At 34.5% G+C, this 21520-nt stretch overlaps 1 protein-coding gene and 1 pseudogene across 1 annotated transcript; one reads left to right on the forward strand and one right to left on the reverse strand.

Moving 5' to 3' along the window:
* The first annotated feature begins 871 nt into the window (after positions 1 to 871).
* LOC145583322 (uncharacterized) lies at positions 872 to 17840 on the forward strand. Its single transcript, XM_081640552.1, has 30 exons — positions 872 to 1076; positions 2680 to 2769; positions 3037 to 3379; positions 3703 to 3863; positions 4062 to 4127; positions 4329 to 4446; positions 4529 to 4638; positions 4735 to 4830; positions 9476 to 9599; positions 10636 to 10703; positions 10816 to 10902; positions 11019 to 11174; positions 11271 to 11366; positions 11631 to 11690; positions 11775 to 11890; positions 12010 to 12097; positions 12487 to 12591; positions 12692 to 12796; positions 12973 to 13025; positions 13126 to 13189; positions 13325 to 13456; positions 13632 to 13744; positions 13847 to 13940; positions 14344 to 14563; positions 16059 to 16189; positions 16516 to 16662; positions 16847 to 16975; positions 17158 to 17256; positions 17361 to 17399; positions 17507 to 17840. The coding sequence occupies exons 3-30, from the start codon at positions 3139 to 3141 to the stop codon at positions 17642 to 17644; spliced, it is 3156 nt and encodes a 1051-aa protein (XP_081496678.1). The 5' UTR covers positions 872 to 1076; positions 2680 to 2769; positions 3037 to 3138; the 3' UTR covers positions 17645 to 17840.
* Positions 17841 to 18409: 569 nt separating this feature from the next.
* LOC145581396 (mitogen-activated protein kinase 7 pseudogene) lies at positions 18410 to 20022 on the reverse strand (annotated as a pseudogene).
* Between the last annotated feature and the right edge of the window lie 1498 nt (positions 20023 to 21520).

Here is a 21520-nt window from a genome sequence, read left to right on the forward strand (position 1 = left end):
GAAGTATTAAACAAAGAATCAATTATTTTGTAAATTTGTACCTAATCATATCTACCTTTAGAAAATGAACTTTAATTGTTACTTTGTCACAAAATGTGGTGATAAAAATGTAAAATACTCCGTACATTAGCATTATAAGACTACTGTATATTTTTATGCTAATGTATTATACATACTACTACAAAATTATCCAAATAATTTTTTTTCTATAAAAATATATTTAATACGGAGTAATACTACAAATCTATCTAAATATTTTTGTATCTTAATTAATTTTAAAGAAACTTATTAGGAAAAATTCACCCTCAATAAACAAAAGAGACACGTGTAAGGGATTGTTAGGAACAATAATTTGGAATGGTTCATAATTACTTGAATTAAATTTTTCATATAATTATGATTATACCAACTTAATCGAACCTTAATACTCGTAGTGTTTTCCTAGTTAGCGTTTATTTCTTATTGAATTTTATGTGCTTTTAGAATTCTCCGACATACTTATAAGTTGTACCACATATGACATAATATCCAATTTTATAGGACATACATAGTATTTTGTGTTTCTAATAAGTACAAATTCGACAGTAACCAAGATCAGCCTTGATTTGATGATGTTTGTAATCTTGCAAAAAAATTTAATGCTTTTAAGATTTCTCACGCGTAGAGTAGGAAATATGCTATACGTTTGCCCATCTTGTGGCGAGATGGGACACGTGTAATTGTGCGGAACTTATGTCTTAACTCTTTCCCTCAAGGTCTATTAGACTTGACGGAGCTTAATTTGTAATGAAATTCCTGCTAACATTTCAAAAAAAAAAATACGAATCCGACACGATCCAATGCAATCTTTAGCGTTATTGGTGGGGTCACATGTTCTTTCAACTTCTCTATGAGATTTACAACATCGCCGATTGTGTCGCTATCGATTTTGTCACCCAATCTTCTCTATATAAACTCCAACAATTACTCTACTCTACTAGGTTTCTTCATTTTCTTCTTCCTTTCTTTCTCCTTCACTCTGTAATTCTGAATAATCTCAAGCGTTGCTCATTCAATTTGATTGGTTCCCTTCATTTGTAAGATGATTTCTTCCTTTAATTCTTTATCAAAAATGATAAAAATCCGATGATTAAACAATCTGGAAAATGGATTTATGCATGTATTTTTTATTTTTTTTTAATTACAATGTGAATTAACTTGAAGTGAAAACAATGAAGTATGAAATGAATGATGATTGATTGAAAATTTCTCATTTGATTAAACCCTTTTCTTTGTTACTGGGGTTTCTGGAATCCAACACGATTATGGTTGCTCAATTTGTTTCAATTTCTTTGAATCTTGAATTTTTTTATGTGAATTTTGCTAGTAATTTGTTGTTGTTGTTGAATTTGTCTACGTTTGTTTTTTTATTTTCACATGATACTGGATTGTTTATAAAGCTTTGAATGGTTTGAGTATATGGATTTTGACATGAATTCGGTTTCATTGAAATCAATGCTAATATTAATTAAATTCGTTGTTCTTTTTGATGTCATTAGATGGAACTATTTTGAGGACTGTAATCGAGATTTTAATGGCAAAGATTGACAAAAGATAATTTTGATTAATTTGTTAAAATTGAAATGTTGGCTTGATTTGTCAGAATTTTAGAGATATGGCAGTTTGATTTAGAGCCTTAGTTGATCTTGCTTCAATCGACTGATGAGTGAGAGACTAGTATTTTTGCTCATCTATCTAATTTCACTTCTTGAAATCGATTAAGTCGTCAACCTTGTGATATATTTCTATCCCTTGGCAGTGATAGATTATTCGGCTATTGGTTACTGTCAATGAAATAAAAGATTTAAATTGACGAGCCTGTAAAATGTAATTGATTAATTACATTCGGTAGTTCCTTGAATTTTTTTGGAACTCACCAATTTTTATTTAATATTAGTGGCCTGCTTGATTGATTAGTGGAACTTATGGGATTAAGGCTTTGATTGATTGATTAGTGGCCTGCTTGAGGTCGGTGTGTGTAATTTGGATTGCCCTCATATTGCTCATATTGTTGGGCATATTTAAGCTGTTAGCATTCATGTGGGTGATCATGTTTTTATATATTTAAAACGAGTCATGTTTAAAGTATCTACATTTCTACACAGGAGTAAGGGACTCGTATTCTTTGAATCATGTGGCTTTTAGTCGACACAGCCCATGATAAAGATTTGATTTGCTCCCCAATTCTACTGCTGATATTTAGTGGATGATATGCAGTGAAATTGAAATTTATTCTATCTATGATACAACTATGCTTTGTTTTTTTTTTTTTCTTGTTTTTTCTTTCTGTGTAATTAGTTCAGAGGGATTTCTCAGTACCCTATTTCCTTCTAGTGGCCAAATACTTGATTTTTTTGGCATACATTGAGGGATCTGTTTCAAGCGCTTTTTTAGTTTTCAATTTTAATTGCCACAGTTATGTTGTTGTATCTCATACTATATTTGTATTGATGTCGGGTTTAATATTTTTTTATTTATTTGTATAATACAGTTATGTTGCTACTGGCTATTGTTGGTTGTTCTCTTTTTTGGAATAATTTTATTATTCTTTTTCTTTTTTCTTCTTGTACATCTTTAAAGTCCTTGAACATTAAAATTGGAATGATGTTTAATTGAATTTTATTAAATATTTGCTTTCAGGTCTGCTGCTGGCCTGCTGCCCTTCTATCGACCATAAATTGGTTGTGATTTCGTTTTCAGAGCAGTAGGATGGCATTTTAACTTTGAGTTGTAATTAATTTTCAACACACCCTGTAACTTCAAAATTTGTCATTGACTAATACTCTGCCATTTCCATGTATCTATATCTGTAAAACAAGCAGAAGCAATTCCTTATGTATGCATTTTTTGTAAATGATCAAGCTTTATGATTTTACTTTTAACATTCAAGCTCATCTTTTGATATTATTGATGTGCATTGTAGCATTATCATAATTAAGACTTCATTTTATAATGTACATCTAGACTCTTCTTTTGGATTTCGTGAAAACTTTGCAGATGCCATTTGGCCATATTCAGCAAAGAAGAGAAAGCATTTGAAAATACACTTGCTCTTTGCTTGCATATTTTCATTTGGGGGAATTTTGCTACATCATCTACATGGATAACTTGGAACAATTGGAAGCCTTGTGCGAGATGCTTTACAACTCACTAGACTCTGCTGAGCGAGCGTATGCTGAGAACACCTTGAAATGCTTCTCCCAGGATACCAGTTGCATCCCACAGTTGGAATACATACTTGAGAATGCAAGAAATCCATATGCAGTTTTATTTGCTAGCTCAAGCTTGCTGAAGCACGTCACTCAAAATATGCTTCCTTTGCAGCTACAGCTTCAAATTCGTAATTCCCCCCTCAAATTCTGTACCTTTTAAGTGATTTTTGATGTACTTCGTGTCCACAAGTTTAATTGCCTTTGCTCCTGCTTCATATCTATGTATAAAGTATCTGAATCCTTTATGATGATTTATACTATTGTAAATAGTGAAAACTAAAAAGTAAAATTTGGTATTTGAATCCTTTAGTAAAATTGTAAATAGTGAAAAGTAAAATTAGGTATCTGAATCCTCTGTGATGATCCAGACTATTGTATTTTGACAATGTGTATACTTGGAACTTTGCCCTCTTGTTTTTTCTAATTTGTCCTGTGTGACTTTAATCTGAAGGCAACCATGTTGTAAACTATCTGGCTTCTAGAAGTGCCAACTTGGAGCATTTTGTAGCGACTTCGTTGATTCAACTTGTTTGTCGAGTTTCAAAACTTGGTTGGTTTGTTGATGATAAATTCCAGGAGCTCATTAGTGATTCTCTGAACTTTTTGAATCAGGTTAGTGAGTATAGCCCTTTGCATATTTTCTAGGAAATTGTAAACGTTGGAAATTAATGTTTATGTGAATCAATGTAAGTATATGTTTCTTTTAAGGTATCTGATTATTTTGAACTGTCAATCATTGGTGCCCTTTTCTGCTGCAATTGCTGTTTTTGGTCTTGATATTTTTATTTGAGCCTGTGCTTAATTTTGCAGCAAGAAGCCGCTCATTATGCTATGGGTTTGAAGGTATTGAATCAGCTTGTGAGTGAGATGAATCGGGTAAGTTTTATCAGATACGATATCAAATTGGCTTGTTATTTATTGCTGGAATAAATTTAGGGAGAGTTAAATCTTGAATGTTTTCCTTCATAGGTTTTGTTTTTTTTGATGTTATCATTTGGATTGATTATTATTGATTTCTACTGAAGCTGCATCAATTTCTATCTACTAATTGGTGTGTCAAACTCATTTTAACTACAGCCAACTCCAGGGTTACCTTTGCTGCTACATCGGAGGGTGGTAAGCAAGTTCAAAGATAAGGCGCTTCGGCAAATTTACGGAATCTCCCTTACATCATTGCATGGACTTAAAAGTGATGGTAATTATTTAGGCATTCTGTAGCCATTTTCTTTTATAGAGTAGCTATTTTTCTTCCGTCTTAAGAGTTTTTGGGTATGTAGCTCAACAGAAATTGCAGGAGCTGGCTCTTTCACTTTCTCTACAATGTCTATCTTTTGATTTTATGGGATCATCAATTGATGAAAGCTCAGATGAAAGTTCTATAATTGAGGTATATTGTGGAAAATGGTTTTTATATTTTAATCTGACTGAAATTTTCTATTACAAGTCTTTTCTCCTCAGTAACTATTTTTTAATGGGGTGACAGGCTCCGGTTTCCTGGAGATCAGTCCTTGAGGAACCCTCAACAGTACAAATATATTTTGACTATTATGCAGTCACCAGTCCTCCTCTTTCAAAATTAGTGAGTTCTCTAACTTATGTCATTTTCTTCTCTGAGTTTGTTCTGAAGGGATAAAAAATGGGCTGGCCTGAGTTGGAATATGTATAATTGGTAGACAATGTGTAGATTGACTATGTGGAAATGATTTGGTCAAAAAGCCTGAATACAGGATCTGACAGTAGATAATTAAGTGAAATGCTAAGTGAAATGTTTGTGGATTCCTGTTACCCTTTATCCTCTACAAAGGGACTGCGATGGCGATTTTATCAAACTCTAAAACACCATTGCATAACATCACACCTTAAACTACAAGAGCTAAGTATTCAAATTAAGTAATCAAAATAATCACCAACTCAGACTTAAAAATTATTACTGTAAAATGAGAACATGAGGTAGAACTGCTCAGTTGGTTAGTCAATTGTGGTTCTTTGTCAGTTGTTACTCTGTTCTCCCTCCGTCAAATGTTGCTCTTTGGGGCTCTTAAATATCTTTCGTTGTAATCTCATATGATGTGCTGTAAAATCATTAAAAGTCTAATAGTAAATCTAGGAGTATCATAACAATTTCAGAAGTGAAATGCTAACTAAATAAAACATATAGAACCTAAAATTCTAATATCTAGCAAAACAATAAGAATGCAAGTATTACTACTTTTTTTTTTTTTGACAAGATGCAAGTATAAGGAGGCTAAGAGTAAGGCAAAGGCAGCTGTTCGCCAAGCAAAAGAAAAGGCATATCAGGAGGTTTATGAAAAGCTTGATTCCAAGGAGGGAGAAAGGATCATTTATAAGATGGCAAAGAGAAGACAAGAGGCAAGGAAGGATATTGGCATGGTGAAGTGTGTCAAAGATAAGAACCAAATGGTCCTAGTGCAAGAGGAGGGCATCAAGGACAGGTGGAAGGGGTACTTCGATGAATTATTTAATGGAAGTAATGGAGTTGTGATAGGAGATACCTCTATGAGTGATGAAGAAATCAACATGGAGTATGTGCGAAGGATTAGGAGAGTAGAGGTGGAGATTGCACTGAGGAAGATGAAACCTAAGAAGGCGGTTGGCCCTGATGGGGTACCGATAGAGGTGTGGAGGTGTTTGGGTAAGATTGGTATTGATTGGTTAACAAACCTTTTCAACAAGATATGGACGGCTACAAGGATCCCACAAGATTGGAGGAAGAGCACCTTGGTCCCGGTTTATAAAAACAAAGGAGACGCTCAAGATTGTTCTAACTATCGAGGAATTAAGCTTATGAGCCATACTATGAAGTTGTGGGAAAGGGTGATTGAACAAAGGTTGAGGGCATGCACAAGCATTTCAGATAACCAATTTGGTTTTATGCCTGGGAGATCTACTATGGAGGCAATCCATTTGATAAGACAAATGATGGAGTTTTATAGGGTAAAGAAGAAAGATCTTCATATGGTCTTTATTGATTTAGAGAAGGCATATGACAAGGTGCCAAGAGAGATACTTTGGTGGGCAATGTTGAAGAAAGGTATCCCACGAAGGTATGTAGACCTAGTTAAGGATATGTATCGGGATGTGTCAACAAATGTGAGGACATGCGGAGGGTTGACAAAAGATTTCCCTATTACAATCGGATTGCATCAAGGGTCTGCATTAAGCCCTTTTCTTTTTGCAACGGTTCTAGACGAATTAACTAGACCAATTCAAGATGAGGTTCCATGGTGTATGCTGTTCGCAGATGATATCGTTTTGGTGGATGAGACTAAGGATGGGGTTAATGTCAAGTTGGAGCAATGGAGGCAAAGGTTGGAATCTAGAGGGTTTAAGCTAAGTCGGAGTAAGACTGAATATTTGGTATGTCGTTTTGGCACTCAGAGGGGGACAAGCAATGAAGTGGTGAGTTTGGATGGAAAGGATTTGACCATGAGTGAATGTTTTAAGTACCTAGGGTCGATCATCCAGAAGAATGGTGACATTGATCAAGACGTGACCCACAGGATTAAGTCAGGGTGGCTTAAATGGAGAGCGGCCACGGGAGTGCTATGCGACCGCAGCATTCCCTTAAAGTTGAAGGGAAAATTCTACAGGACTGCCATAAGACCAGTGTTGCTCTATGGTACAGAATGTTGGGCTTCTAAGAAAGAGCATATTAAAAAGATGGAGGTTACGGAAATGCGCATGTTAAGGTGGATGTGTGGAAACACTTTAAGAGATAGAATCAGAAATGAGGTTATTCGCAAGAAAGTAGGTGTGGCGGGCATTGTAGATAAATTAAGGGAAAATCGTCTGCGTTGGTTTGGACATGTAAGACGGAGACCCGAGGGTGCACCGGTGCGAAGAGTGGAAGAGTGGGACCATGGAGGGATTAAACGAGGAAGAGGGAGACCAAAGATGACTTGGTTGGAAGGAGTGAGGAAGGATATGAAGTGCATGGATTTACGTGAGGATGAAGTTTTGGATCGTAAGGGATGGAGGAGAAAGATTTATGTTGATGACTACACGGAATAATCAAATTTGGTTCATGTTAGCCGACCCCACTTTTGGGATTAAGGCTTTGATTGATTGATTGATTGATTGACAAGATGCAAGTATAACTACTTATTGATACTATTTAGGGGCTTAAAAGTAAATACGTAGTATAAAGGTAGTGAAATATATAATACTTGTATACATACATATTATTTATCTCCTGTCTAAAAAATGCCTGGTTAATTTATTTAATGGGAATTATTATATCTTATCATTGTAGACTAGCCTCTTTCATCTCTCTGCTTTTGACCTTCATGGTGTCTTTAACTACCATCACTCTTTTCTTTTGGTGAAAAAAGTAGATAAGATGGCATTAATTAATATACGATCCAAATAACTAGAGCTAGGTGGTTCTTCTATCTCGCTGTAGTGAAAGGATTTTGCTCTTTGGAAATATGATTTCTCTCCTTGCATTCATTCAAATGTAAGTAAAAGTTATGTTCAAGATTATTCTGGTTGAGCATGTCTATGGTGACTTTGCTAGCAGATATGATGATAAACGTTTTCACAGCCTTTATCACTCGCAATTTAAAGTCCTTTCTTGATCCCCATAAGATCTGCAAAGGTTCGGTAAGGGGTTTAATTCTTTTTTGGGAAGCCCTTCAACCAATGACCAGTTGACAAAAGACATGTACATGCAATGCCTGTGGTACTAGTCCTCAATATGGGATGGCCCATCAAGTGTGTGTGGGGATGGGGGAACTATAAATATATAGGCTGTTTGGATGGCAATATGCAGAAGATCATGGTTGCTTATTCCTCAGCTTTCAAATATCTAGGACGACAAAGGGAAAGAAAGTATTTAATGGAAAGCTGCCAATCTTTGAATAGTAGTTTAGAACTTTAGATTAGTTATGATCCACTCTCTGATGTTCTTAGGTATAAGGCTGGGAAGGGGGTTTTAGCAGCTGCCAAACTAGATTCGTGTTAGGGTAGTCACAAGCTATAGGAATTTTATTTTCCATCGGCAAAGGGCAAAATAAATGCTAGGCATCAAGAAGAGGAATGCAGATGATCAAAGGCTTATAGTTGGGGGTAGGTCAAGGGATTTTTAAGGGACAAATCATGATTGGAAATGCATTTTACGATTTGATTCTTACCTTTCACCCTAAGGGACCTCAAAATAGCTATCTCAATTGACCCACCCCAAGCCATGTTCCAAGAGAGATGTGTTCCTTCCATTCCCGTACTATTTCTCACTTGTAGAAGCTAAGAGGTTCGTTATTGTAAACCTCATTTCAGTTCCACTCCTATACTTTAAAGAGTAGCCCAAAGAAAGTAGTTTGCATGGGATTTGCTGAAATAGTGTTGATGGTATAGGCATTATCGTGCACTTTGATTTGAACTTTGTTTCCCATTAGGATTTAGCATATCTTATGAACCACAAATTGACCTGTCCTTATTCTTATTTGCATATCAGTATAACAATGTTCTTTTTACCTTTGTCACCTTCTCCATCATAAAGCACACAAAATTTTCTCATATATGAAAAATTAGTGGAGAGGAAGTTAAAGGGTGTAAATGTGAATTTTCCTGACGAGGGTTGAAAATTTTTGCTTGTTGATTTAGTCTTTGGTGTCATGTCACAGTCAGAGTCTTGAAGGCAGTTTAAGGATTGGCTCAAAAGGATAGTTGAAGGTGCAAAGAGGGGGAAACTTGTTAGATTTATGCTATTTTTGGTGGACATGACATTGAAATGATACAAAAGTTCAGATTGAATTGATGTTTGTGGACAGTTCGTACTGGAGGTTACCCTATATCAATGTTGTCGCCCCTTGTTGAAATTCACCTGGCTGGTGGGGAATGGGCAGAGAAGATAGAAAGTTGGTTAGTAGTAAAAAAACAAAGAAACTTATCTTACTATAATGGGTCGTTGATTCATTCTTTAACCTATTCTTACCAGAAGTATAAATTAATTGCCTCCGAACTTATATGTACAACGCCTTTAACTTTCACCCTTGAAATGGAACATAATTCTTGAAAGATGTTATCACTATCTGATGTATAATTTTTACTATTTTTGTCCTTACAATACATAGATGTAATGGTTGTCAATGTTTGATTGCAGTATGTTTGATGAGCTTTTTGAAAGTAAGAATTTATTTTGCGCTTCAATGTGTGTGTAAAATTCTTTTGTCCTCAACACTGATTGCTCAATGTTTTCTGTTAAGGCTTTGGAGTGTTTGGGGCGATTGACTTTAGTTAAAAGATCCTTGTTTATGAGCGGTACCACACGTAAGCAGTTTTTGACTTCATTGATGATGGGCTCCAAGGATATTATTGAAACAGGGAAAGGTTAGTTTGTTGATCAATTGCTCCAAGTCTTTCGCTTGAGCATTAACTTGTATGCTTGATAAAGAGGTTAAATATAATAATGAGCATTAACTTGCATGCTTGTAAATGGGTTTAGTTCCAGTAAATAGCAATGTTTAAAAGGTGTTTATGTAAAGTGAAATAGGAAAAATAAGTCTGTTAGAATTAATTCATGTTCTTCTTCGTAATCTCTCTAGGAAAGTGTAATGAATAGACTCGTGATCTCCTTGCCTGTAGATGTAGGCTTATTTTGATTTGAACGTATCTTGTTTTAACCTTCATTTATCGTAATTTCAATTTGCACATTTAACTTTGTTGTTTTTGTAAATTATTAAGCTGAGCACTAATTTGATCCACCAGTCAGAAAGATTTTCTAATCACTTATTTTGTGTAAGTCTTTAGTTACAATAAGCTGACAAGATTATCCTTATATTATGAAAAAATATTTTATCTACCATTCGAATAACTCAATGGTGAAGTCTATTGTTGCCTTTCTTTGAAACAGGGTTATTATTAAATCGTAGTAAGTGATATATAGCTGTAGAAATAATGTATAAAGGCAAGTTGGCACTGTAATCTTCCCATTTTGGGACATTGGGAGATACAAGGTCATGTGATACAATGTTAATTATGTTACTGATATGAAATCCTGTATCCATTAGTTCATGATACCTCAATTTCTCGGGACTGCTATATTTAGTCTTGAAGTCGAAATATGATGAAATTAACTTACAGTACCTATATTAGGAATCTAGAAATTTCAGGAATCTAGGCTTTTAAAAAAGTCATTACAGAATTTATTAAACAAAATTATTTCTTGTTAAGCAAAAATTTGTTTCATATGCTTTAGAATTGTTTATACTTAGAAATAATCCTATTACGGATATCTTTGTAATAAAGCAGGGTATCAATTTTTTTTTTTTTTTTTTTTTTTTTTTTTTTTTTTTTGTGTGTGAAGAAAAGCAGGATATCAATTTACAGCAGTAGTTATCTATTTCTAACTCTACTTTGGGAACAGGTCTTAATCATCATGATAATTACCATGAGCTTTGCCGTTTCCTTGGGCGTTTTAAAGTGAATTTTCAGGTACACAGAGAGGTTTAACATTTAAATGTCAAATGGTATGCTCAATTCATGGCTTAGTACTACACGGATAGGTTAAATGCTAAAAGTGATGCTGCGTAAAATTTTGTGACAGTTATCAGAGGTCGTGAGCGTGGAGTTCTACAACTCATGGATAGGCCTAATATCAGATTTCACATTGAAGTCTCTGCAGTCTTGGAAGGTTATTGCAGTCTTAGCAACCTCTGGAAGTTTACCTGATGAAGCTAAAATTTTAAAAATTTTGTATAGCAGTAAATGTTTCAATTTGTATGAAAATGTTGAGTTTCTCCATTTCAGTGGACAAGCAGCAGTATTTATTATCTTCTAGAGCTGTGGTCCAAAATGGTGACATCTTTACCATATTTGAAGGACAAGTCTACAAACTACCGCTTAGATGAGTTTGTGCCCAAGATTTTGGAAGGATTTGTATCTTCACGTTTTGATTCAGTACAGGTTAAGATATAATTGCTTGCCCAGCTTTTCTTTTAGCTACATATATTTGTCTTTGCCTCTTTCTTAACTTAGTTATCTGACTGATTGTTAGGACAGGCTGGGTTCTCAGACGATCTTTTAGAAGATCCTCTTGATAAGGTTGAGCTAATGCAGGATCAGCTCAAATTCTTTCCATATCTTTTCAGATTTCAGGTTTGACCTGTTGGTCCTGAAGATTGTTTTGCATTGTATTGCTAGAAAAATTGTCTTGTTATGGAAACTTGACCTTTGACAATTATGCAGAGATTACTGCTGTGTGCTTCCTACTCTTCTATTCCTCTTTTTTTTTTTTTCTTTTTCTTTCTTTTATTTATTTATTTTTTAATTATTTTTTGGTTTGTTGGGGGGGGGGGGTGTGGAGTAGTTGCTGAGCTGATTCTAATTCTCAATTTTTGTCTTTTTTCTTATTTATTGTAGTGTGAGAGCTGCATTACCTATTTGATAAATGCTATGGACCCTCTCTTACAAGAATATATGGTATATTATATCCTTCTTGTTGTCAACGTTTAATTATTAAACTTACGCATAAATCTTAATGTATGATTTGGTTGCATGACTCAGGATGGCACAAAACTACAGGAGTATGTGACTAGTAGCACTGTTGTATTAACGGAGACCAAGCTTGCATGGATGGTGCATATAGTGGGTGCCATACTGAGTGTAAAGCAATATACCGGGTATAGATTTTTTAATTCTTACCTCTTTTTTTTTTTTTTTTTTTATTATTATTATTATTATTTTTTAATTATATATTGCATGCAAAAGCCTCTAATTTAGTAAGCAATCTCTCTTGCAGTTGTACTTCAAATGAAGTGATTGATGCAGACCTTTCAGCACGTGTTTTGCAGTTGATAAATTTCATGGACACTGGATCATATGTCCAGGTACCGCGCCTTAACTCTTTATGGGGTGTTTTGATGTCTCTTTGTAAAAATAGAGGAATTTTCTTTATTGCAGTACCAAACCTTGATAAAAATCTAAGAATGCTGGTACAATATTATGGTGTGTCATTTCTTCGTAGGCTATCCTTCTGGCCCTTCGGCCTTCACCATTTGAAGTTGCTTCTTGTCAATTGCCAGTTTTATATCTACTTTTGGCCTGGAATTTTATACGCAATAGCAGACATTTAGAAATATGAATTTCCTCGCTTCAATATACGTGCGAGTATTTTGTCTTTATGTGGTAGAATTGATCTGCAGATTGATTGTATGATGCCTTTTGTCCTCTTCTATTTTTGCTTTAATGCTTTTCTTGTTTTGCTTGTATGTGTTAGAGATATGGTGAACTCAGCAGGCAGAGGCTTGAACTTGCAGTCCTTAGTTTCTTTGAAAACTTTAGGAAGAGTTACGTAGGAGGCCAATCATTGCATGCTGCGAAGGCAAGTGCATGCTGTTGATTAAATTCATAATCTTATCATCATATAATGATACTAAGGTTAATTTCAGTGTTCTTGACTTCTTTTTCTTTTTTTCTTGCAGCTGCTGTATGTTCGGTTGTCTGAACTTCTTAGACTACATGATCATGTGTTGATTTTGGATGTCATGGTCCGGAAAATCGCCAATAATCTGAAGTTTTGTTCAGAGGTAACAATTAGATGAAGTATATTCTAAATAAAAACTTAGGGGAACACCTTAAAGGTTCGTGGCTAAGATAATCATATAAGAAATGGGGAAAGAGAATAAAGGGGAATGCTTATTACCCAATTGTTAAAATTTATGTCAGAATTAAGTTCTTTTGGGGACCTTTCTTCTCTTTGCAGAGTGAGGAGGTTTTGGATCAAACATTAGCTCTGTTCTCGGAGATGACATCTGGGTTTGTTCTATTGCTACTGGAATTCTTTTAGACTTAAAAATCTTTTTTTTTAAAAAACAAAATTCTTTCTTATGTATAATAAAATATCAAATCTATTCAGGTTAATGACGGGAAAACTTCTTTTAAAGCTGGAGTCTATTCATTATATAATAGAAAATCACAATGTAAGTGGTCTTCTTAAGTCCTCTTCCTTATATATTATTAGAACCCTCCCCCTCCCCCCCTCTGTCCTCCTCCCATATTTAGAGCTGGTACTAATTAAAGTGTCTGCTTGGCTCATGTTGTGTTGCTGATATCAGAGAGAGCATTTTCTTTTCTTAAAAGATTACAGTGCTCGTAGAAGAACCACTTTTTATTTCACTGTTGGTTCATTGATGTTCATGGAAGATAACATTGTCAAGTTTAAGCAAGCAATTGATCCTTTACAACAGGTATGTGTGTTAACTGTTACTATATTAAGATGACAGTGAGTTTTAAAATTCAATCGTTGCTGCATTGAAAGGACCTCTCTCTGTTAGTAGTGTACTTTTATTGGTGTTATAACGGAAGTTGCAACCATTAGACCTCTTTCTTTTTTATATGTTTTATCGTTGTTGGTGGTGATAGGTTTTTGTCAACCTTGAGTCCATTCCTGATCCGTTATTTCGGGATGAGACTGTAAAATGTGCTATAGCTGGGCTGATGCGGGATATAAGAGGAATTGCAATGGCCATACACAGGTGATGTGCGGGAACTAAGCCACATCTCTTTGCTCTATCTATAAAATCTTTAATACTATGGAGAAAAAATTTTAACCTCTTATATTTCATTAATTACTTCAGTCGCAAGGCATATGGGTTTCTTTTTGATTGGTTATATCCAGCACATATGCCTCTTCTTTTGAAAGCTATTGCTACTTGGATCGATTGTCCAGAGGTAAGCTGCCTTTTCCCTTGAGATGGTTTTACATAATAGTGTCTTGACAATAACATGACATGCTGTAGGTTTTACCTGATTATCTGCATGTTTGAGTTTGATTGTGATATGTATTGTACAAGCGATTTTTTTTTTTAGGAATCATATGATTGCCTTTCCAGTTGGCATGTTTTAAGAGTGGATCAAATCTGAGCCATCATTCTAATAAAAAGTATTGATCATAGGATTACTTAATCTAGTGGGAGTAGCTTATTAATGAAAGTCAAGATATCCAGGCAATTTCGGCGTTATTAAAGAAAATCAAAGTATCTTGTATCTGCATTGATTTTAATTATTTCTTTTTGAGGGATCATCCTTAATGAGTAATGGAGATTATGATGATTAATCACAAAGTCTGTTGCAGGTGACAACTCCATTGCTGAAATTCTATGCAGAGCTAGTTCTAAATAAATCCCAGCGCTTAACGTTTGCCCAATCCTCTCCTAATGGCATACTGCTTTTCTGGGAAGTTAGCAAGTTGCTTGTTGCTTATGGGTCTAGAATTCTTGCTCTTTCTGGTCCAAAAGATGTCTATAGGACCAAATACAAAGGAATTTGGGTTTCTCTTTCCATATTAACAAGTGGTATGTACTTTGAAAATTGAGCTTTCCCATAGTCTTATCCCATCATCCCAGTCCCATCCTTCTACTTCCTTTGTTTTTTTGGTTGCACATTTTTGATGTTACTCTATACCCAGAGTCTTGTTTAACTACTTTTGGTGATTTTTTACTAGAGAACAATTTTGGTCATGTGGAAGCTTATTAAATGCGGCTAAACACATACTTCCAAAATATCAACAGTAATATGTTTACTTTATAGTTTATACATTAGCATGCGTAAAAATAGAAAGGTTACAATTACCAGTTTACCCCCCCCCCTCCCCGACAGTGGTGTATCTGTTTTTTGTTTTTTTAAAGATAGTTTCTAGTAACTTATAAAATGAGGAGACAAAAGGTGGTCAAAATTCTACTCAAATCAAGAAAAGCTTAAAAAAACCCTGCAATCTAGAATTACATTACATCAGATAGAGACATGCTTAGGCAAGGCTTAATGTGGGGTCCCCAAAGAAAAGCTAAATACATCACCTGACCGAATAAGAAATCAATCTCATTCTTGAGATGATACTCAATCCTGAAAAGTACTACTCCCTCTATTCCATAATATAGTTCCCGTTTCCCATATTTCACGGGAATTAAGGAATAGTAGGAGAAGCTTGTAAAAGTACATCAAAGACAAAATTCAAGAAAAGTACAATAGCAATAATGAATATAGTAGAAAAATCCAAAAGCATTTAATAGGGGGAAAAAAATTAGGGAAAAGTAAGGGTAGTTTGTATGGGAATTTAAAGTCATTTTAAGTAAAATCTTAAAAAGGAAAGAACAGAAATGGGAAGAACATTTTGGTTTGCCTGAAAAGGAAAACGAAAACTATATCTTGGGACAGAGGGAATATTATTCGTCTCCTAAATATATAAAGTATAACAGAAAATGAATCGTTGTAATATGGTGCAAGCTATTTCTGTTAAAATGGTTACTGGATTTTTTTACATCTAAGCCTGATTTCTATGCAAATTCTGTTTTGTCATCTTCTTCCCATGCCTGAACCCTGAATGTGGTACTTCCTTTGGTCTCATTGCTTGTTGCCTTGTCCGCTCAATAATGCTTGGGTAGTTTAGTATTTTCCCTGTCAAAATTCGTCTTTCCGTGCTTTCCAAAGATTCAATTTTAATCTTGGATACTGCATTGCTGTTTGAGTGGTTGTAATAGCAAATGCACTCTGAATTTGTTGCCATTTAGCAACTAGAGCAATCTTAGATCTGCTAGCTATGGTTCTAAATTGTGTATAATTTTGGAATGTTTTCTATCTAACTTCAATGGAAATGTGATTTCTGCTTATGAAAAAGTCTGCTTTTGTTTGACACAATTTTTTTTTACATGTATGCGGAGGAATTTTTTTTTTTTTTTTTTTAATTTTTAATTTTTATTTTTTGACAAGCTCTCCATTTGCCTTTCCAATCCTGGCTTGCAATTATTCTTAGCTTGTCTTAACATATTTTGCGCTGATGTCTTTTAATGACAGCAATTGACGGCAACTATGTCAATTTTGGTGTGTTTGAGCTATATGGTGACAAGGCCCTTGATGATGCTCTTGATATCGCTTTCAAGATGATACTCTCAATCCCTGTTGTTGATTTATTAGCATACAGAAAGGTTTGTGTAGATGTTTTGCTGTCCTGTACCAAAGCCGCAGTCTCTCAGTTTGTTTTGTCGTCCCCTCTTTCCCTCTGTATAATTTTGAATAGGCTAAGGAAATTTAGTACTGTATTAGATATCTGGTGACCCTGCTTATCAATATGTTTTTAGTTTGTTGTCCTTGTTTTTTTTTATCATTCATGCTTATCAATATGTTTTTAATTTGTTGTCCTTGTTTTACTTAACAGTCATGCTATTGGTCACTATGCTTCTCCATTTAATTTGATGGTTCATTTTGCTTCTGATAATTTTCTTATTAATTTCCATATTAATGTTATTGGCAGGTCTCCAGGGCTTACTTCAGTTTTATAGATATTTTTTTCAGCAAGCTTATAAAATTTTCTTGTAACCTGGATGGAACTACTTTCAAGAACATTGTCACATCCCTCCATTCTGGCATAAAGAATATAGAATCAAACATTGTTTCGCAGGTTTGTGTTGGTTGTCATGCTCCCGAATTCCTTTTTTCACCTAGTGTTTTTTGTTTATATAGCGTGGCACATTGGCACGAAATTAAGATACTTAGATAGTGTGGCACATTGGCACGAAATTAACATGAGCTTGCAATTTGTTGACAAATGGCTGATTCAGTTGTAATTAACATTTGAATTGCAGTGTGCTTCTGCAATTAATAGTTTGGCAACCTTCTATTTTGATCATATTATGATGGGAGAATCGTCTGCTTCACCAGCTCTACTTAATTTTGCTAAGCATATTTCAGATTGTGCTGATATCTTTCTACATGTAAGTTTAATTTTTTGTTTACGTATTTCTTATAAAGTATTCCATTTTAGTTCTACATCTCATTTGCCTTATTTAATCTTTCTTGAACCAAGTTCCGGTGCCCTTTGTTTTTCTTATCAACATGTAACGAACTACTTAAGAAATTTTATGAATTTCACAAGTAACGTGTTTTCATTGATCAGATACTCAAGACTATGTTTGAGATAGTTTTATTCGAAGACAATACCTCCCAATGGGGTATTAGCAGAGCAATGCTGAGTTTGATTCTCATAAGTGAAGAAGTAATGAATTCATCTCATTTCTTTTCTATTCATATTTTAGATATTATGTGTCAGATCTGTCTATTGTCAATGCTTATATGATTATGCGTTTGTGTTTTTTGCAGATGTACTCAAAATTCAAAACTGAAATAGTGGCATCACAGGTAAATTAAATCTTGCTTTCTTAGAATTGACCCCCCCCCCCCTCCCCTCTGGTGACCCTTCATTCTGTGGCATAGAAGATCACTTATTCTTGATGTCCTGTAAACAGCCTGTGGATCAACAGCAACGCCTTTTTCGCTGCTTTGATATTCTTATGGAAGGTGTTACTCGAGATTTAGAATCGGTTAACAGGGAGAGGTTTACTCGAAATCTTGGCATGTCCCGGAAAGAATTTCGTGAAAAATGACTTAAATCTCTCAAATATGTCCAAAGCAGTTAAGGGATGAACTCGTAGTGACATGTAGATAGTTGTGCTAGCCTATAAAACTGTATATTGTTGTTTTTCTACAATTCCTTTCTGTAAATGCCTGTTAATGGCATCTATATTTGAGATATGTTACACAGCTACAAGTTCAAACATGAACTCTGAAGAGCAATTCTTATAGGAGGGAAATCCTTCCCCTTGAAAATTTTGATATAGATGGGAAGATCAGTATTACAAGCCATAATTTGCTGTCTTTCTTTTCAGATTTTACACTATGACAAAGGGGAATGTATTGCTGCCATTATTTTAACATGGATCTCGACTTCTGGAGTCATATTGTTCAACTTCCTATACTATCTTCCTTCCGTACAAGAATCATCCATTTTGCGATATACTCGTACATTGTTCCTAGTATCAACAAGTATTGGATGATTCTTTATTAAAAATCAGCACAATCTGAAATATGCTTAGCAAAACTACACAATACCGTGATTTTGCTCGTCATCTTACACTTCATTATTTTCTAGTCATTTATGCCATCAAGTATACTATGTGTATATGCAATTTATATGAAAGATGACATTGTATAAATACAATAAATTCAAATAAATTTAAGAATGAATTTGGGACGATTTGTCATTAATTTTTTAAAATATTTGACACATTTGAATTCATTAACAATAAGCAAAGTATGCCCAAGTTATTTCACCATCAATTGTTTTCAGTACAACTTAAAGTTTCTAGACATCAAACATTATGATAAAACATCATTTCTCTCCACATCAACTCTCTTAGACATGACTCCCCTACATTCGCCTTAATATCAATGTCAAGAGGCCTCATAGCAGTAGGATATTGAGTTGGATCATGCATGCCTGCCATGTAAGGGTGTCGAAGCGCTTCCATGACTGTAATCCTCTTTGTTGGATTCAAAACAAGCATCCTTCGCAGCAAGTCTAAGGCCAAAGGATCAGCCTAGGATACATGAGCTCCAAGCGAAGCCCATATGAATAAGGCAATCCTTTGATGAATTTAACAGCATTTGGACTTTTTATGAAGGCGAGATCAGATTCACTAGGACTTCCAAGAAAATTGATGATAAGTTTGATTTGGTCGAGGGGATTTTTACCCGGGAAGAGAGGTTTGCGCCCTAGTATCTCCGCAAAGATGCATCCTACAGACCACATGTCAATTGCCGCGTCATAGTTGTCGTTGCATACTAGTAACTCGGGTGCTCTATACCACCATGTTACTACATAATCTGTCATGGACGATTCACCTTCACCTTTGCACGTTCTTGATAGCCCAAAGTCACATATTTTCAGATCGGAATTTGCATTTATTAAAATGTTTGCTGGCTTTAAATCGCGATGAACTATGTTCGCAGAATGGAGATACCTTAGCCCTTCCAGCAACTACATACACAAAAACACAAATTAGTATATACGTAAATAAATTTAGTTCTATGAATAATTTTAAGGAATTTTTGATTTTTACCACCTTCAAAAAATAAACTTAAGTGGTTCAAAAAAAAAAAAAATTATATATCGATTTTTTTTTTTAATATACATACATTTTTAAAAAAAAAAATAAAATAAAAAGGGTTGGCACGCAGCCCGGCACAGCACAGACCGCCAGACATGTAGGTCGTGCCGTGCCGTGGGCCAGGGTATTTCAAAACTTGGCACGGCACGGCTCGCCGGGACTCCGGCACGGCTCGATACGATGCCCTTCTTTAGTAGGCCCCACTAACGGATTTATGAACGTAAGCCGTTAGTTGGAGGTGATTGGTGGTAAAAGCCAAATTTTATTTTTTATTTTTATGTTGTGGTAAAATAAAACCTTTTTTTTTTTATGAAGGTAGTACCAAGTGGTAAAAATCAAATTAACCTAATTTTAAATGTTAAAATTAATTAAATCTTGAAACATAAAACATACCTGAAACATGATAAACTTGATGTGATCAGAAGAAAGCGGTTGAGGAGTTCTGAGTATTCGATCAAGATCACTATCCATAATTTCGTAAACCAAGTAAATATCTTTAAATGTGTTCTTAGGGGAAGTGATCATAACATCCCGCAATCCGATCACACGTAGTCATGACGGACATTGCGCAATATTACGAGTTCTCTCAATGTTCTAAGCGCCACAACTTGATCAGCAAATACATCACTTATCTTCTTTATTGCAACTTTTTCAACGGTATTCAGATTAATCGCAGAGCATACCAAACCGTAACTCCCCTTTCCAAGAGGTTGTAATGGTACATATTTTGCATCGAGCTCGAAAACGGCTTGTCCTACTCTAAAATGGCGTCTGTTGGTATTTAACCACTTCATTCTCTTATCTTCGCAAGCCATTATGAATTTGACAGTAAAGATTATGCGTGGAAAAGAAATAAAATAAAATGCTCACACTTTAGAGGAAGAAAAAGAGAGCTTAGAGCTAATGAATAATATGAGGAAATATTAGTTACATTTGATTTTTACATTTGATTTTATGAAGTTAAATGAGGAAATTAACTCCTAGTCCTAGCTATAGTAGAATTTGTAACCAAATTTTCCATAATTTAAAAAAAAAAATTAATCCATGCATTATGATTTTTTTTCATTATTATTATAAAATAGAATAGGATAATAGGATAATTATATTTTGAAACTAATATTTAAAAAGAAACTAATATTTAAGAGCAATAAAAAAAGACACGGTTTACTATTATTGCATTTGGTTTAATTATATGATTTGTTTTGATATTATTCATACACAAATACACTTCTTATGTTCAAGTAGTACTTTTGTAAAAAAAAAATAAAAAATGTTCAAGTAGTACTTTTTTATTGAGGGCATAGAAATACAAGTTTATAAAAAAATAAATTTGACTTCATCTGAAATTTTATCTCGCAACTTTTGTTTGGTTAAATTGTTTTCAAACAAAAATTTAAATTTGACTTGGTTTCAAAAAAAATAAAAAATAAAAAAAAAAAAACAAAACAAAAAAAAAAAAAAAACAAAAAAAGAAATTTGACTTCATGTAAGGTACAAATAGAGGAGGATGGAGGGAGTGCTCTATAATACGGAGTAGCAAATACAAGTATATGAATTATTTGCATCTGATTTTTTGTATAATGCTTCGTCATTTTAACTCGTAGTTCGTACGAGTATATTTTATCAATAATTAAAAAGTTATAAATATTATAAATTGAGGAAAAACCAACGAGAATTAGCTCCTCATTCCAAATCTAGTTCTTGTGTCAGTATAGCTAAGAGAACTAGCTAAACCCTATCTTGTTTTTCTTGTAGTTTCACTTGAGAGCTAGCCTTTTTTTTAGACTTTGTCAAAGTAAAAATTTTGGATGAAATATATGTCAAGTCATCAGCCTTCAATTCTACTCCCAATGATCTTAAACATGAACTTGTGGTTTAATGATATATTCTTCCCAAAAAAAAAAAAAAAAGAAAGAAAAAACCGGCAGGAATATTATTAAATAACGTCTAGCTCCGCCAAAGCGACTAAATTTTAGGGAACAAATTCATCACAACCCCTAGAGTCCCACCTTGCCACTAAGTGAGCCTAAAGTATTACCTGTCTGATTTACATGAGAAATAATAAACGACATAAAATTCTTAGAGAGAGCAACAATATCATCATAGATTAAACAAGTAGGAGAGAAATCAGCATTCTTTTTCACCCCTGCAACCACATTACTTGCACCAGTCTCAAACTCTCAACGTGCACCATAGTGAAACCCAATCTTTGCGCTGAATACCGAATCTGCAAGCTGCAGCCTCAGCCAACTTGACAGACCAACCCGCAGGCTCTCTTCTCACAGCAGCAGCTATAACCAAGACCTGTCTCAT

The sequence above is a fragment of the Chenopodium album genome, chromosome 15, assembly GCF_948465745.1.
Source record: "Chenopodium album chromosome 15, dcCheAlbu1.1, whole genome shotgun sequence".
Taxonomy (NCBI): domain Eukaryota; kingdom Viridiplantae; phylum Streptophyta; class Magnoliopsida; order Caryophyllales; family Amaranthaceae; genus Chenopodium; species Chenopodium album.